Source organism: Fringilla coelebs (genome assembly GCF_963513975.1).
Source record: "Fringilla coelebs genome assembly, chromosome: 16".
In the NCBI taxonomy this organism is placed as follows: domain Eukaryota; kingdom Metazoa; phylum Chordata; class Aves; order Passeriformes; family Fringillidae; genus Fringilla; species Fringilla coelebs.
The window spans coordinates 15,023,740-15,039,505 of NC_140042.1; the positions used below are offsets into that span (position 1 = coordinate 15,023,740).

Here is a 15,766-nt window from a genome sequence, read left to right on the forward strand (position 1 = left end):
CTTGGGCACTGCCAGGGATCCAGGGGCAGCCACAGCTGCTCTGGGCACCCTGTGCCAGGGCCTGCCCACCCTCACAGGGAACAATTCCTTCCCAATATCCCATCCAGCCCTGCCCTCTGGCAGTGGGAGCCATTCCCTGTGTCCTGTCCCTCCATCCCTTGTCCCCAGTCCCTCTCCAGCTCTCCTGGAGCCCCTTTAGGCCCTGGCAGGGGCTCTGAGGTGTCCCTGGAGCCTTCTCCTCTCCAGGTGAGCACCCCCAGCTCTGCCATCCTGGCTCCAGAGGGGCTCCAGCCCTTGGGGCATCTCCCTGGGCTCCCCTGGGCTCTCTCCAGCAGCTCCAGGTCCTGCTGCTGTTGGCCCCAGGGCTGGGGCAGCTCTGCAGGTGGGGTCTCACCTGAGAGAGCAGAATCCCCCCTGCTGCTGCCCACACTGGGGCTCAGCCCAGCCCAGGGGGGGTTCTGGGGGCTCATGGCTGGGGCAGGTCCAGCTCTCACCCTCCAACAGCCCAAATCCTTCTCCAGGGCTGCTTTTGATTCCTTCTCTGCCCAGCCTGGACTGGGGCTTGGAATTGCCCTGACCCAGGCACTTGGCCTTGTTGTGCTTTATGAGTTTTGCTTTATGAGTTTTGAGGGTTCCCCCTCTCCAGGCTGTCCAGGTCTCTCTGGATGCCCCATCCCTCCCCTCCAGGGTGTGACCTCCCCACACAGCTGGGTGTCAGCTCTGGGCTGGCTGGGGATGCCCTAATTCCACTGGGGCTGTGTGAGAAAATCTGCCTTTGTGACGCTTTTGGAGTGCTCTGGGTTCATGGCTCCCACTCACCTGCAGGTTTGTTTTTTTTTTGAGGCAAACCAGTAATTTCTGATGTCACAGGCTCCACTTTCTCTCCCAGCTGTGGTGCAGAGCTGAGGTTTCCAGACGCTGTGTAACCTTTGATGTAGGATTCACCCTTTGTTCTTCCAGGAACAAAAGGGCAGGACAAAGAGGCATTATGAGATAAAACAACAATTTTCTGCGGGGAGATTGACCCCCTGCTGCTTAATCTATAGCAAAGTCATCCTGGAGCTGGCTGCTGCTGGCAGACCCCCCCATCCCACCCTGGGGCTGGCTGAAGGCTGTCCAGGGCCAAGCTCTATTGCAAGCATCCTCCAGACCTCAAATGTTTGCATCCTAATGAAAAAAACTGGAGAAGGGCTTGTTAAAATGAACTTTCCACCTCACACAACGCCACGGTTGTTGTTTTTTAATCAAGCTGGGCATTTTAGTCCTGCAGGCACCTGACAATTCACAATGTTTTAGTAAGGGTCAAATTTTAAATATTAAAGACATCTTCTGAAGCCTCTTGGTGTCTGAAAGCACAAAGCAAGGGCTGCTGGCATTCCTTCAGCGCTCGTTCATTAATCGGCAATGTTTGGGCATTGTCTGCCCGCGTCCAGCTCCTCCAAACACAGCACTGAGCACAAAATTAATTCCCACGAGACTGGCACCAGAAAGTGCTTTACTTTCTGCTGGGATGTGTGCCTCAAGTTAGTCATGTGTTTGTGTCCCTGGTGGAACTGGGGCTGGCAGCACTGACCAACAAAGCCGGAGCTGGGATGGTGGCATTTGGTCACATTGTCCCTGGGCTGGACCCAGTCTCACAGCTCATTCAGGCTCCTGAGAAAATAATGATAAACCTCCTTTGTGGATGAATTTCAGGACACAAAATAAACAACAACAAGGAGTGCTGAGCCCATGCATGTCCTCGCTTATGACAGAGTTTGGCAGCACGGGTTGGTGACAGGGTTTGCAGGGTCACAGAGCTGCTGCACGAGTTGCATTTGCATTGACTAAGAGTATTTCAGCCATTGTTTGGCATTTATAACCTCCTCTGTGCTCTGCTGGATTATTATCTGAGGAAAATGGAACAATAGGTGACCACAGAAATACCCAGCCCAAAACAAAACCTAAGTGCTGGTGGCTTGGTAACCACTGGGAATAATATGTGAGATTCCAGCGTGTTGGACCTGCCCCTGCAGGGGTGAGGGGGGTAAGGCCATGGCTGTGTGAGCTGCCAGTGAAACTGGTGTGAGTCAGCTGCAGAAATACAGAGGCTGTACTGGGAAACTGGGATAATTCTGCTGAGATCCACCCAAGGCTCAGCTCAGGGATCCAGCCAACCAGGGGCTGACTTGTCCTTCTGCTTTCCCAGAGCTTGTGGAATCATTTAGGTTGGAAAACCCTCTGAGACCCTTGAGTCCAACCCTTAACCTACCACTGCCAAGACCAGCATTAAACCATGTCCTCATTAAGCCATGTCCTCAAGAGTCACATCCACATGGTTTTTGAATACTTCTAGTGATTCCACCACTTCCCTGAGCAGCCTGTTCCAGTGCCTGACAACATTTCAGTGGAGACATTTTCCTAATAATTTACATATTTTGGTGCCTTACATTGTGAAATTGCCTTCTTCTCATGCACAGTAAGTGCAGGTCACACAGGGCTGGCCCCACACAGCTGTCCCTTGGTGGGCCACCAAAAATGCCTGCCACTGTCTGAGGGGTAGATCCAATAAAGAATTCCAGTGCTTGGAGAATGGCTTTGATCATCCTTTTGTCCCCCCTACTGTTTTATCACCACCATGACTGGGAGGACACAACATCTGGAGGTCCTTGGTGGCATCTTGGATGTTCCTGGGAAGTTTGTGCCCAAGAGATGAAAGCCAAAAGAGCTCTGTGGGATGTGGGGTTTCTGAAAAAAATAATGTTTTTTTTTAAGGTCATGGGTTTGGTTGATAAAGACAATAGTATGGATGCAAATATTGGGATTCACCAAGGCATGTCACTGAGCATTGTGTGACACTTGGGTTTTAAATTAGCATTAAATGGAATGAATAAGGCATAAATTTGATGGCAATATTAGATAAGGCATGCGCTGGTCTTTGAAGTTTGTTAATGAGCTGGTTGTGACTGGGAAGATGTAAATTACTGAGAGCATTTCCAGCAGGAACCTGAGGAGCTGATGATTCATTCATCATTTAATATTGTTGACTCTAATCTAGCCAATAACACCCAACATCTGTCCTGGTGAGGAACGCAGATGACGCAGCGTCTGCGAGTGTGTCACAGCAGTCTCCTCGCTCAGGGAACTTTGCTGTGGCTGGGTTCCTACAGGTTCACCTCTTGAGCTTGTCTGACTGTCAAGCCTGAGAGGGAGCCACTCATAACCAGCCTTTTCCTGGGGCTATGACATCAGGAAGGCACCTTCCCATGGGGATTCCCTCCTGCCTTCAAAGACCACATCTAATGGTGTTACTGTGGCCACTGAAACAACATTTTCAGGGTCTGTCCCACTGCCTGGATGCTTATTAACTGGCATGTGTAAGAAATTAGTCATCCTTGAGGATCTCTCTGCCAAAAGGTCGGGTCCTTCAGGTGGGGTTGGGTTAGGAAGGGAGAGAACACCCCCCATTGCAGAGGGACAACGTGAGAGCAGCGTGGCAGGGCTGGATGGGAAGGCTGCTGAACATGAGCATGATGAAGATGTGATTCCTTTCCATGCCTCCTCATCTGAAAGGATGTGAGGGGCTCACAGCAACTCAAAGAAAGGTTACAGAAATGAGGCAGGAGCTGGTAAATGTGGACGATGGTAATTCTTAATGGAGTTCAAAAACACAAAAAAAAGGTCATGAAGAAAATCACCTGTGGTGTACAGGGAGCTCCAGCTCATCAAGGGCTCAACACACGGTGGTCAAACTCAACCTGGAATAAAGCATCTGGTGCCTGGGCATGGAGATCACTTTCCAGAGGATTTTGGGGGTGAGATTGCATGCAGGTCTTTGTTGAGGTGTCATGCTCCAAGGGTATAGCTTGTGATGTTCGTGGAGAACATCATCAGGGATGGGTTGGGAGAGTGGGCTGATGCTTCTGCAGGTGCCCCAAAAGCCATCTCCCTCCTTACTCCAGCAAGAGCTACAAGATCTGCTTTCTGTCCAGGAAAAGAGGAGAAATAACAGAGAATAACCTGTATTTAAGTGTCCTAGAAGGAGTCACAAATAGGCCAAGAATTTTTGTGTTATGTTTGCACAGTTACAGCTCCTTCTGTCAGGGTTTAATTTGTGTGGTGCGTTTGCAAAACCTTTGATCCTTATAGTTGGGGGTGAAACCATTCCCAGGAGGGTCCCTGAGGAGGGGTACAAGGCAGGATGCAAGGCAGGGCTCCAGTGTTCATCCTGCCCTCTCTCAGGAATGTGTTCTCAGCACAGAGCCTGTCCATAGAATCATAGGATCATTAAGATTGGAAAAGACCTTTAAGGATATGTCCCTTCCCAGCTCCTCTGGCCCTGAACACACTCCAGGGCAGGGAAGGAGCACTCTGGAGCTCCAGCCCATCACAGGAAAGCTGCCATGAGATTGATTATAGACCTGAAGCCTTGCACAAGCTCTTGAAAGCAGGGTGTTCCCCGTGTGCATGAGGAAGCTTTGTCAGCTCCCCACAGCTGGAGAGCACTGGCCCTGCAGCCTTGGTACCCAGTCCCTGCCATCAGAGGCTCTCTTGCCATATAATCATGAGGGGGGAGTTCTCAGCAGCAGCTGACTGCACCATGGTTTTGTTTGCAGGAGAGAGTTCTCTGAGCTGCTGGAGAAGTTTGGCTCCCAGAGCAACACGGGCTCAGCACGGAGCTCGCCGGTCCTGCACGGTGGCAGTGAGTAGCTCAGCAGGGAACTGAAAGCCTCTCTCTCTGCAGAGAGAGTTTCCTTTATCCCAGTGTCATTCTGAAGGAGCTGTGGTTGGATCTGAGCAGGTATTGGGGTGGAGGTTTGAGGAAAGCTTGTCCTTATTGCACACCCTTGGTGCATGCCAAGAGCGTGGCCAGTGCTGCCACGGGGTGATCAGGGGAGACTTGAACTGGGTCATAACCACTGCCCTGATCCCCACATTCTGCCTAACTGATGTGCTGGGCAGGTGACTCCATCTGTAAAGGCAGCTGTACATTTTTGCTCCAGATTTCAAGGCGTTTCAGCAATAATTCATTTCAAGATCATTATTTTTCATTTGCAAATGGGAAATGTTTAATGAGATGCAACAAGGTTGACCTAAGCAAGATGCCAGCACAAAAAGCCATGTGTGCCTGGGGAAGAAAGCTTTCCCTGCAGCTTGGCATCCCACCAGACAGCTGCTGGCCCTTCCCCTATGGCAGAGGTGTGTAGGGTTGGCAGAGGGGGGGCAATCCCACGCTGGAATTGTGCCAAGGAGGCTGAATGTTTCCTCTCCTTCAGCCCTATCCTGATGTGTTTAACCACCACATGGCTTTCCCCAAGAATCCAGGAGTGCAGCACCATCTCTGAGCAGCAGAGCAGGGGGGAGGGCGATGTTGGAGTGTTTGTGTGCCCTGGACTGACTCTGCCTTTGCTGTTCAGGTCGGTACCTGGAGAGCACCTCCTCGGGCTCGTCCTCGCGCTCGCAGAGCCCGCTGCTGCTGAGCCCGGCCAACCCGCACGGCCCCTTCCTGGGGAGCCTGGCGCACGCTCCTCACGCACAGTACGTACAGATCCCGCCAGCCCGGCCCACCGGGGCAGCAGCACACCGCCAAATGTCAGAGGCTACACCCAGTACAGAATTCCAGTGCTTCTTGAACAGTTTTTTTCATCTTTGTGACCTCTCTAGTCTTCTATCACCACAACGGTTCAGAGGCCACAGCATCTTCTGGATGTGGTGGGGGCATCTTGGCTGTTCCTGGGGAGTTTGTTCCAGTGGGGGTGAAAAGGTTCCCAGTTGAGACAATCAATATGTCTGCAGCTCCTCCTCAGTGGGGGTACCAGTTTTCAGGTTTTCTGACTCTGGACTGAAGGCACTTGAGACAGTAATTCATGTTCAGACTCAAGTGTTTATTATTTCTTATCAGTGAATCAGTCTCAGTGCTGTGAGTGGGGCAGCTTTTCATTAGAAGGCACAAAATGGCCAACAATCTCTTGTACCAAGGTCTTTTAAGACTAAACTGTCCAATTAAGAGCTGACACCTGGATTATTTTCCCTTTTAACCCAATAACTGATCCCACAGAGCCCACAATGCAGACTTTTCTGCCCAATTACAAAATGCCACCCAAACCCCTGAAGAAGAAGGAAGAAGAAGCATGAGGAAGAAGCCTAGGATGACACCCTGTGCCCTCCATCTTGCTTCCATCCACAACACACTAAAAATCCCAAACCCTCAATTTCTCACCCAGTGACACACCTACACTGCTCTCTATAATCTATTTCACACTTTTGTGGATTCCAGTCTGTCTTGAAGTCTAGGAAACTTCCTCCATGAATGAGGGTCAAAGTCAGTGCTCCCCTGGGGGTCAGGGCACCCCAGAGCAGACAGAGAAATATTCCTGGTGCCCTGGGTTTCCACACTCTTCCTCCCCATGGTTTCCAGCCAGCTGAGAGGGCCCTGCACATCACCTTGTAAACCATGAGCAGAGTGTTCCTGCAAGGCTGGTGCTGCTTTCAGGAGCTGTTTTTGGAGCTTCTCTCCTATTGCCCTGCTCCTGGCACCTCTCACGAGCATCTCTCCATGCAAACATCCCTGATGCCCTTTGCTTTGGGGTCATCAGCCTGCAGTCACCTCATCCTTTGGTGGCCAGAGCATCTCCCAGAGTGTGTTTTCATGTGGCCATCTGCCCTGGCACATTCCGCAGGGTCAGAGGTTTGGACAGGCCGAGCTGGTTTTTCTGCAGTCTCTTCTCCAGGGCCCTTCTGCAGAGGGACAGCTTGGAGGGTGTTCACAGTCATGGAATGGGCACCATTTGTCCCCAGGGCTCACAGCTCCCCTCCTTTGCCAGCACAAACAAGACGAGGCACTGGTAAAGAGAATCAGCCCTCACTGCAGAACCAGTAAATCCTCTTGCTAAATACCAGCTTATTAGGGATTTGCAGAGGACAAATATTTGGCACCAGAGGTTTAAGCTGCTTCTATGGAGTGAGAGACCCACACAGAGGAGACACCAGATCATCTACTTGGCAGCTGCTTTGGACAAGCCATCCTTACTGTGCTGTTAATTCCCCTCCAGGCTGAGGTATAGAATCCAGAATGGGTTGGGTGGGATGGAACTTCAGAGATCATCTCATTCCCACCCCCATCCCACCATGGGCAGGAAAATGGGCATTTAGGCAAGAGGGGCCTGGCTTGGTGGCCTCCTTGCCATGCTCTGCCATGTTCTGCTTGTGTCCATGCTGCTGCCAGGCCCCAGAGGTCTGGAATCACAGACCACTGGTTTCACCTGAGCATTGGTGGTCAGCTGTGAGATGTAATTTGGGCCATGGGTCTTTTCATGCATGTGGCTGCCACCCCTTCTGCTCCCCACAGGTTGTCCCCAGGCTGTGACTTCTCCCTGTGGCATCACCTGGGGTGCTGCCCCTCCCGTGAGCAATGGGAGCTGGGTGCGATGCAATCTCCCCAGTCCGTGTCTGAGGTTCTGGGTTGAACAGAGCACTTTAATGCTGTATTTCATTACTTCATTTCCCTAACATTGTTCACCTTAAAGCAATGTTTTTTCATAAGACTATGGCCCATTCACCCCTTCCACTGGAGTGCCTGACTAGCAGGGATGGCATTGCTTGGGAGCATGTGCTGGTGTCACTGTGGGGCATGGGATGCACAGCTGCTGTTGTGTCTGAAGCTGTAACACGAGGAGCCAGTGCAGACTCTTTGGGCAGTGGCTGCTGTGGAAATAAACTGAAAAGCAAAAAGCCAGCTGCACCCATCTAATTTGGAGGAAAAGACTTGCTGATCCTTATGCACCACCAAATCCTTCCCCAATCCCCTGTTGCAGTGCTGCCCATGGGAGCTCAGTGTGAAATCTCTGCTCCCACAACTCTGCTACTGCCAGACCTCCCTGCTGAGCTCAGAGCCACTGCTGTGGCCAGGCCTTGGTGGCCTTGGTGGCCTGTTGAGTCCTGTCCAGCAGCTCTTGGAGAGAAGGCTCCAGCCTGTTTGCTGCTCCTTTCCATCCTCATCTGGGCAAGCCACCTGCCACAGCAGCAGCTCACAGTGTGGTGGCTGTTGCTGTAAGGATGCTCATTTCTTAGGGCATTTTGCATGATTTTGGGTCCAAATCCTGGTTAAGAAACACCCAGCTGTGTATCCTGAGCTTCACTTTGATTTTTCCTAAAAACTGCTTGATAGCTGATCCATCTGTAAATTGCTGTCTGGTGATTTAGTTCGATTCAAGCAACAACTGTGTTGTGTGCTTTTGCCTATAAAACCAGGAATGCCAAATATATTCTGGTTAAATCTTTAGTTTCTTCTCTAAACAAGTATTGCCCTATTGGGGATTAGGAGAAGCAGTCACTTTAATAACACTGAACAATGTCTGCCAAAGAAGAGGAGGCCTCACTTCCCTTTTCCAATGGTGGGTGAAAGAAAGGATGCAAATAAAAGGCTGGGAGGAGGTAGAAGGATCACACATGGAAATAAATCCAGGCAGTTTGTTCAGTGATATGAGAAGATAACCCAGATCACCTTGAGTCACCTGCTGACTTCTCTCCCTTGCAGCTACTCCATTGACTCAGGAATCCAGAGCATTTCTGTAGCAAACTCCTCTGGCTTGGGGCTGACAATCAGTGGTGGATCCAACAGGCCTGACGGGCCCATGATTTATGTGCAAGAGCTTTTGCCAGATGGGGACTGTTACAAAGTAAGTTGGTGTGGAGACCTTCAGGAGCTCTGCCATGGGGACCTTTCCTAGAGGCTGTGGCTGTTCTGCAGCAGCTTTTCTAAGAGTAGATGGATAATTGCATGGACTAGTGAGGATTTGTGCTGCAGGAGAAGGCTTTGGGCAGAGATGTCCCTTCTCAATGCTGTGTCTTTCTCCCTGTTTGTTTAGGACGGTCGGCTCCGACCTGGAGACCAACTCATCGCTATCAACAGAGATTCTCTGGTGGGCTGCACACATGAGGAGGCCAGAAAAATAATTGAAAAAGCCAAATTCAGGTAGGCACAGAAAGTATTTCCTGTCATCGTCAGGTGCTGCTGAGTCTTTGGCAGAATGCTTCCTACCAAGGTTTGGCTTCAAGGGCACTATTAGCCTTAAATGATTCTTTAAGGTGGTCACATCAGGAAATCTTGAAGGCATGGATCATCCTGAAGTGTAATCCAGACCTTCCTGATGTTCTGGGCCTCATGAGTATCTCCTGTCACTGCCCAGCAGAGCTTTGATACAGAACTGAAGTTTAAAAAAGGGAAAAAAAGGAGACTCAGGAGAGACCTTATGGATCTGTACAAGAGGGTGGAGCCAGGTGGGGATTGGGCTTTTTTCCCACTTAACAAGTGACAGGACAAGAGGAAACAGCCTCAAGTAGTGCCAGGGGATGTTTAGATTGGATATTAGGAACAACTTCTTCATGGAAAGGATTGTAAAGCCCTTGGCACAGGCTGCCCAGGGCAGTGTTGGAATCACCTAGAAGCGTTCAAAAGCCATGGAGATGTGGCACGTGGGGACGTGGGTCAGTGGTGGCCTTAGCAGCACCCAGGAAATGGTGGAACTCAATGATCTGAGGGGTCTTTCCCAACCTTAACCATTCCATGATTCAATGGAGTGCAGCTGGTGGAGATCCAGCTGCACTGGTGCAGGCTACTCAGGCTTAGGTGAGGTTATCCTGGAGAGAGAACCACAAGCACAGGAGCTCTGCAAATCTGTGCCTTTTGTTTTGTTAATAAGATGTTGTGTGTTTGCTGTTTGTTGAAGACCCGAGGGAAGCACAGAAGTGGCCTTTATCCCTGGGAGGGGACGGTTACATCCTGGGCTGTCAGTGCACAGCAACAGCCCATCCCCACCTCCAAAGGCTGTGGGAAATGGCCTGAGCTCCTGCAGGCTGAAGGTCCACGTGAGGTCCCCAGAGGTAGGTGGAAATTCATCTCTAAAGAGATATGATACCAATCCTGGAGACAGATACCAATCCTGGGATCTTTCCTTGATCAGAGAACTCTTCTTCAGGGAGTCCCTAGTAATACTTCTGGAAATCCAGTGGGAAGTCTGTACTGTTGATGTATTTACCTGCAGGCAGATGTTTTAAATCTGAAATAATTTCTTCTCTCTTGGGTTTGAGACAGAGATGGATCTGTGGAGGTAATGACAGGAGTTTCATCTCCAGGGCCTGCATTCAGACCTGTTTCAAGAGTCTCAGGTTTAAAAAAAAAACAAAGCCTTTCTGTGGATAGCAACCTGCATCTCATTCAGCACCAGTCATAGGGCTGGAAGGGATCTCTGGAGTCAGTTTGATCTAGGCTCCTAGCCAAAGGCAGGCACAACTCTTTATTCTTCATGCCCTCTGATGAGGATGAATCCCCAGCATTCCTGCACAGCCCATTCCTGCTCCTGACTACTCTAATGATAAGCCAGGCTCATTCCTCCTGCAAAGCCAAGCTCCACTTTGTGTTTGCAGAGAAATGCTGGAGCTGTGAATGGCTGGACAGGGTTTAACCACACAACCCTCAGGGTCTGCAGCTCCATTCTGTGCATTTGTCACTCCCCTCCTGGACTGGTGCCATGCTGGGTTTCCTTTCTGCTCTCTTCCATACAAATTTCCTTCAAAAGAGGCTGGCTGGGTGTTCCTTTCATACAAGACCATTCACAAAACACCTTGCTTTCCAGACCTGTGGGGACACAGACTTACATGCATGTCACATATGTGTTGCCTTGGGGTGCACCAGGCTGGAGAGGTGCCCTGGAAATGCACCAGAGCCCCTGGAGCCGTGGCTGGGTGCTGTGGCTGGACCCCTCACCCCCAGCTTGTGTGATGCTGTGCATTTGTATGAAATTCCACTGTTGGCTGGACTGAAATGGCTCCTTTCCTCACTTTGCTGCTGAAAGATGGAACTTCTGATGAGGTGTGGACTTCCACACCAGGGAAAGAGTGCCCAGGCAGGTGTGCTGCCTGCCTGTATGTCCTCACCCCAGTCCTGTGCCCTCTTGGCACCCAAGTCCCCAGCTGTGTCACAGCTCTCTCGGTGGTGCTCACCCTCGGATTATTTTTCCCTCTTCCTTGTGCTTTCAGCCATGACATAGCACACAAGAAAGGTGTGAACTGATCTCAGCTTCCTGCCCTGCTCACTGGGATAATTATGGGTTTGGGGTAAATATTATACCTGGCTGTGGTCAGACTTGGGACCTCCCTGCTGGATTGGATGCAGAGCTTCAGGGAGAACCTCTGTGGAGAACCCAGGCAAGGTCAAAACCAGCCCCAGCACTCAAGCACAGTTACAGTAAGGACAGAGCTGTTTGTGTGTGACCAGAGGTTTTGGGATGGCTTAGCCTGTGCCAGGTGCTCCCAGAGAAACCCCTAGAATCTCTTTAGGCCCACCTGCACAAGGGATGTATGTGGTGCCCTCATGGCTCTGCCTTGAACTCGATCTCCTGCTCATTATTTACACCAACAAATTCTTCTTAGCAACTGTCTGTGCCATTTTGTCTTGTTTTTCTAGAATAGACGTGAAAATCCTTTTCCTGTGCCTTCTTTGTCTCCGGACATTTGTCCACCAGAGCTCACAGTCTCAGGTGAGTCCTGCTCAACCATTCCCTTTGTGTGGGTGACAAACAGCTGTGGCTCCTCAGAGCTGAGGAAATTACAGAATCACAGAATCACAGAATGGATTGCCTTGGGGGGGACTTTAAAGCCCAGCCCATCCCACCCCCTGCCACGGGCAGGGACAGCTCCCACTATCCCAGGTCACTCCAAGCCCTGCCCAGCCTGGCCTTGGGCACTGCCAGGGATCCAGGGGCAGCCACAGCTGCTCTGGGCACCCTGTGCCAGGGCCTGCCCACCCTCACAGGGAGCAATTCCTTCCCAATATCCCATCTAACCCTGCCCTCTGGCAGTGGGGAGCCATTCCTCCTGTCCTATCACCACATTTTTATCAGTGTTTGTACTGCTGGAGTGGAATTTAATGGGGTGAGAGTGACACTCAGCCTGCTCAGAGAGAGGGCAGGCAGCAGCTTGGTTTACTCAGTGAGTAGTAATTATATCCATGTTTGCCCATAGTAGCAAAACTCTTTACTAAGGCATTTGGGGGCTGAGGTATTCACAAGAGACAAATTCCTCCACTCTCAGCCTGTGGTTCACTTGCAGCAGTGGCTTTGCCCACCTCAGATATGCAGCAGGTTCTCCACAGGCCACATTCCCTTCTGGGGGAATGGGGGGTCTTGGAGACACAGCATAAAAGCAGTCAGGTAGGGATGTACAGCTAGGGATGCACAGGTAGGGATGCACAGGTAGGGATGTACAGGTAGGGATGCACAGGTAGGGATGCACAGGTAGGCATGTACACAGCAACCCTGGGCTCTGAACAGGCTTTGAGGATGCCCTCAATTGGCCAAACTGGGAAATGGCTTAGAGATGTTAAATAAATCAGATTTCTCTCTATATCCAAGCTTCAGTTTTTGCTTATTTTTCCATTCTGTGTTTCATCTCTATACTCTGGGTCTCCTGAGCTCTCCACCTTTTGTGGAGAGAACCACTCTGTTCATCCAACAGTGTGGCAGCAACAGGGGTGAGCCTGAATCACCCTGCAGCTTCCCAAATCCCTTAATACTCTTGAGGAAACCTCAATAACGCCCAGAGCCCAGGGAGACAAGCTCCACCAAGGCACCCCATACCCCTGTGATAGGAAGGTTACTCCCGCCCTGAGAGAAAGATGGACTTTCCCAACAAATCCTGAACAAGTGCTACCCACCATTTTTGCAGCCTCAAATCCAACAGCCCTTCCTTCCCTGGGACATTGGCTCTGCTTACAAATCCCTGGGCCTTGCTGCAATTCCCCTCTGGAAGGCTAAGAGCAAGTCCTGGAGCTAAACTGTGTTTAGTCCAGACCTGGGACCAGCAGCAGATGGAGCAGCTGCTCCCAGGGATGCCTGGCTCACCCTGGGCAAGCTCAGCAGCTTCAGCTCTGCCTTCCATGCTCCCCTGGAGAGGCCCTGGGTTTGGGATGAGCTGTGCCCTCCCTGTCCTGAGTGCCCTGCAGGTGCCAGGGACACTCTCAGGTGGCCACCATGGACAGCCAGTCCTGGTGCTGGGGGCAGAGCAACCCAGTAGCAGCAGTGACCCACCCATGGCCTGACTTAGCTGGGGATTTGATCACTGCAGGATTTGAATGTGGGATGCCAAGGAGGCTTTGTGTCAGTGTTGTCATCCAAGGAGACAGACACCTGGCTCTGAAAGAACAGCCAGGCTGGGAGCCTGGGCCAGGCAGTGCCTCTCTCTGGGTGCCTGATGGATGCCCTGGATGTGGCTGTGTCCAGAGCTGACAGCAAAGGCACATGGAGCTAATCCTGATTAGCCATGGCTCCAAGGGTAATGGCTCTGCCCTTGAACTTGGAGAGGGAAATGGTGGTGGCTGATCCAGCAAACCCATTTGCTGCCTCTTGCTGCTTCCCAGCTGCTGGCCTTAGCAGAGCAGATGGATGCCTGGATTAGGAGGATTATGCAGCTCCTCTGCTGCTCACTGCCTTCTCCTGGCACCTGGGCCCTGCCCCGATGGCCAGGAGGGTGAGGTGAGGGAGAAATGCCACAGGGATTCCAGAGGAGCTGTGGGACCTGGCAAAACAGGGCACCCTGTGATGTTATCCAGACCCAGCAACAGGAATTGCTCCCCGGGCTGGCATGAGAAGGAATCTTGTCACCTGGGCTGATGGTTTGAAGGTGGGCAGGGGCAGGCACAGACCCCCTGCACCCTTCTGGAGTCTGGTTGGATTCTTCAGGAGCAGGTAACACCTCCTGCAGCCCTCTTCCCAGGGCTATCATGGTTCCTTACAGGCAAGGGTGAATCATAATGGAAAAGGTGGGGTTCCCTCCAGGGATGGAAGGGCAGGGCTTGTGCCCTGGATCTTTTCAGCTGTGCAGCTGTGCTGGCAATGCTGAGCCAGCTGTTGGCAGCTGGATCCTCCAGCTCATGACAGCTTTTCACCGGTTCAGCAGCTGCTGCCTCTGCCTCTCTCTGCCTCTGTGCCTGCCTCACAACACATGTGGCTCCTCCTACCCAAAAACCCTGCCTGCCCAGCTGAGGGGAAAAGGCTTCAAAGCTTTTTGCAGTCTTAGGGAGGGAAAAATTCTCAGAGTGGTGCTTTTCCACATCACTTTTAATTTATTCATTCCCATGGGTGTCAGGAATTCTTTCTGTTTTGTTTAATCAGAGTAGACAAGAACCAGGCAGATTTAAATTCACTTTTCTCACATAACTCCAAGACTCCACAAAACTCTGAGATTGGAGATTTCCAAAGTGCTGGAAATTTTTTGCAGTCCTTTGTCCCTGATGAAACATCTCACTTTAAACCATACAGAAGCCCACTTTCAGAAGGATTTGCCCCGGTATCCAATCCTTCCAAGAGAGGCCTTGTCCAGCCTTCCAGAGCTGGTTTTAGTAAATCCTGGACATGGATTTTTGCCCTGCTGCACACACTTTATATTTCATGCAACAAGAGATCTGAGTTTTGCTTTGCAGGCACCTCTACCCAAATGCTTCCTCGTTAATATTTGGTTTTGATTTTTCAGCACCTGCTTCAGCTTCTAACTACAAAGCAGCTTCAGGCACCAAACCTAAAGTAGCACTGGATCCCCATATCCGGCTCAAGGATGGAAAATTGGAACTGGTAAGTGGCAGGGTCCCTCTCCCCAAAGCAAGGTCTCCTCCTTGTGCACTGTGCAGGAAATAGTTCATCTTCAGGTGAGCTTGCTGGAGGTTGAGTCAAACCTCTGGAAGTAAAGAGGGTGAAACATCCTGACTGTGTCCAAAGGGGCATTTAAACATCCCTTGGCTCATCTTGGCTGTTTCTTGGTGCTCCATGAAGCTCCAGAAGTCTTTTCCTGGCAGCTGCACCTCCCTTGGACATCATGCCATTGGCTAAGGTTGTGCCCTCCAAACTTTTGGTGCTGCTGTCACTGCTAGGGTGACCTCAGGCAGCCTGGTGTGCAGGAGGGAAGGCTGAGACAGGAGTTATCTCATGGAGGAGCCATCCAGAACCGCCGATTCTTCCATCATTTTGTGGAGAACACATTCCGTGGACATGGAGGAGAGCTGCCCATATGCTCACCGAGACCCTGGGGAGGGGCAGGGTGCCGTGTCCCAGTCTGGCACCTTGGGTTCTTGCGGCGTTTGAGGGGAGATGTGGGGACAGAGCCCTTTGTGCGGGGCCGGGGACGCCACGGAGGTGGCGATGTGACGAACATCTGCTGCCACCCGACGGCAGCGCAGCGGAGCCGTTCTCTGAGCTCACCTAAAGCGGATCCGGGGCGGCATTGGCCCAGCGACCTCTGCTCCTCGCGGGGACAAAGCAGCTCCTCTCGGCTGGCAGGAGCGCAGCTTTTCAGAGCTGTGTTAGCTGGGGGGTGACACCGACTGGCACAACCCCAGGTGGCTTTGGGGCGGCCAACCCCGCCAGCATCCCACAGTCAGAGAGCCTGCAGCAGCGCCTCGCTCAGGGGGGGCGGGCAGAGGAGCGGGAGGTGGGACTCGAACGGGACAGCAGAGGGATCCCAGGGACTTGGTGCTGGGAATTGAGCGAGGATCCCTCCCCAGCGCCTTCCCAGGGAATTTCTGGGAGCTGCTGTGAGCAGGATCTGTGAGTACAGCCTGGCACAGGGGAGCGTTCCACTCGGGCTCTTTCCCAGAGTCTGCTGAGCTCGGCTTTGTCTTTTAAAAGCTTTCAGTTGCTGCTGCCAGCAGGGAACTGGGGCTTGCACGGGCTTATCTGCTTCTGTGTGCTGCCCTGAGGTTGAACTGATAAATATCAGTAGAAGTTAGGGCATTAGGAGT

At 51.7% G+C, this 15,766-nt stretch overlaps 1 protein-coding gene across 1 annotated transcript in view; it reads left to right on the top strand.

The window, feature by feature from the left end:
• LOC311160029 (syntaxin-binding protein 4-like) overlaps positions 1 to 15,766 on the top strand; it is a gene marked incomplete at both ends in the record, with an annotated part of 47,704 nt that overhangs the window by 22,996 nt on the left and 8,942 nt on the right. The window contains 7 exons of the mRNA XM_084216476.1: positions 4,596 to 4,681; positions 5,397 to 5,517; positions 8,516 to 8,657; positions 8,847 to 8,953; positions 9,708 to 9,861; positions 11,444 to 11,516; positions 14,506 to 14,603. Of these exons, the coding sequence (XP_084072602.1) occupies positions 4,596 to 4,681; positions 5,397 to 5,517; positions 8,516 to 8,657; positions 8,847 to 8,953; positions 9,708 to 9,861; positions 11,444 to 11,516; positions 14,506 to 14,603 (781 nt within the window). The remainder of the gene's footprint in view (positions 1 to 4,595; positions 4,682 to 5,396; positions 5,518 to 8,515; positions 8,658 to 8,846; positions 8,954 to 9,707; positions 9,862 to 11,443; positions 11,517 to 14,505; positions 14,604 to 15,766) is intronic.